A 1666-nucleotide genomic window follows, 5' to 3' on the forward strand; every position below is an offset into this window, starting at 1 on the left:
ATCCCATGGGATGATCCCAAACCCACAGGATGATCCCAAATCCCGTACCCAGCTGTCCGTACTCGCAACACCTGAAGGAGCTGAGGCTTGCAATCCATGGGATGATCCCGAACTGCCCCAATCCCATGGGATGATCCCAAGCCCACGGGATGATCCCAAATCCCGTACCCAGCTGTCCGTACTCCGGACACCCACAGGAGTTCATCCATGGGGTTATCCCATGGGATTATCCCAGCTTTCCGTACCCAGCTGTCCATACTCTGGACATCCGAAGGAGTACACAGAGTTCATCCATGGGGTTTTCCCACGGGATTATCCCGGGTTTCCGTACCCAGCTGTCCGTACTCCGGATACCCGAAGGAGTACACAGAGTACATCCATGGGGTTATCCCATGGGATTATCCCGGGTTTCCGTACCCAGCTGTCCATACTCTGGATACCCGAAGGAGTACACAGAGTACATCCATGGGGTTATCCCATGGGATGATCCCAAATCCCGTACCCAGCTGTCCGTACTCCGGACACCCGAAGGAGTACAGGTTCCCCTTGCAGTCCATCACCATGCTGAACTCGGCACCGCAGCCCAGCTTGCAGATCGGCTGCCCGTTGTACAGGATCTGGGAAAAACCGGGAATCGGGATCAGGAAAACCGGGAACCAGGGGAAACGGGATGGGGAACGCGGGAAAGAGCGGGATCAGAAAAAAGCCGGGGGAAAAGGGAAAAACGGGGATGGGAAGCGCAGGAGAAGCTGGGAAAATGGGATAAGGAAAGGCAGGAAAAAGGGAAAAATGGGGAGTTTCCATGGGAAATCCCTGGTCTGCAGGAAAAATGGGATCAAGAGGATGGGAAGAGAGGGTAAAAAGAAAGACATGGGAAAAGCAGGAAAAACAGGATCCAGAAACAGAGGAAAAAGGGAAAAAAAAAGGGAATTTCCACGGGAAATCCCCAATCTGCAGGAAAAGCCGGAAAACCAGAATCCAAAAAAAAAATTTGGGAAGCAGGGGAAAAAAAGCTGAATTTCCATTGGAAAATCCCCAACAACTCAACTTCCAAATCCCGGTTTTTCCTTTCCCCGCCGCAGCCGGGAGCGGCTCCTGGCTGAGATCCCGAGGGGGTTTTCCCAGGAATATTTCGCGGGATGCCCCCAGATGTGTGGATTTGTCCGGGAATGCCGGGAATTTGGGATCCGTACCTGTGTGGGGCTGGGCACGGCATCCGTCTGGTTCCCCAGCCCCAGCTGGCCCAGCTTGTTCTCCCCGAAGGCGAACACGGAGCCGCTCTCTGCGGGAACAGCGGGATCGGGGGGAAAAGCGGGATCTTGGGAATGCTCTCCCACAATTTGGGGGAGAAAGAGGTGGGTTTTGGGATAAAGGGGCAGGTTTTGGGGCGTTTCCCAGGATTTTGGACATAGGGTCAGATTGGGTGCAGTTTTCCCGGGATTTGGTGCACTTTCCCTGAGATTTGGGCTGTTTGGGATTCAGTGAAGTTTTCCCAGGATTGGGGCATTTCCCAGGCCGGGGCCATTCCCAGGCCATTCCCAGACCATTCTCGGACCATTCCCGGACCATTCCCGGACCATTCCCAAGCCATTCCCAGACCATTCCCAGACCATTCCCGGATCATTCCCAGACCATTCCCAGACCATTCCCAGACCATTCCCCGGCC

At 54.6% G+C, this 1666-nt stretch overlaps 1 protein-coding gene across 1 annotated transcript in view; it reads right to left on the bottom strand.

Moving 5' to 3' along the window:
• RCC2 (regulator of chromosome condensation 2) overlaps positions 1-1666 on the bottom strand; it is a gene marked incomplete at its 3' end in the record, with an annotated part of 16054 nt that overhangs the window by 336 nt on the left and 14052 nt on the right. Inside the window, exons 4-5 of the mRNA XM_033519354.1 lie at positions 1194-1405; positions 503-617 (exon numbers count right to left, since the gene is read on the bottom strand). Of these exons, the coding sequence (XP_033375245.1) occupies positions 503-617; positions 1194-1405 (327 nt within the window). The remainder of the gene's footprint in view (positions 1-502; positions 618-1193; positions 1406-1666) is intronic.

This window comes from Parus major, chromosome 21 (genome assembly GCF_001522545.3).
Source record: "Parus major isolate Abel chromosome 21, Parus_major1.1, whole genome shotgun sequence".
In the NCBI taxonomy this organism is placed as follows: domain Eukaryota; kingdom Metazoa; phylum Chordata; class Aves; order Passeriformes; family Paridae; genus Parus; species Parus major.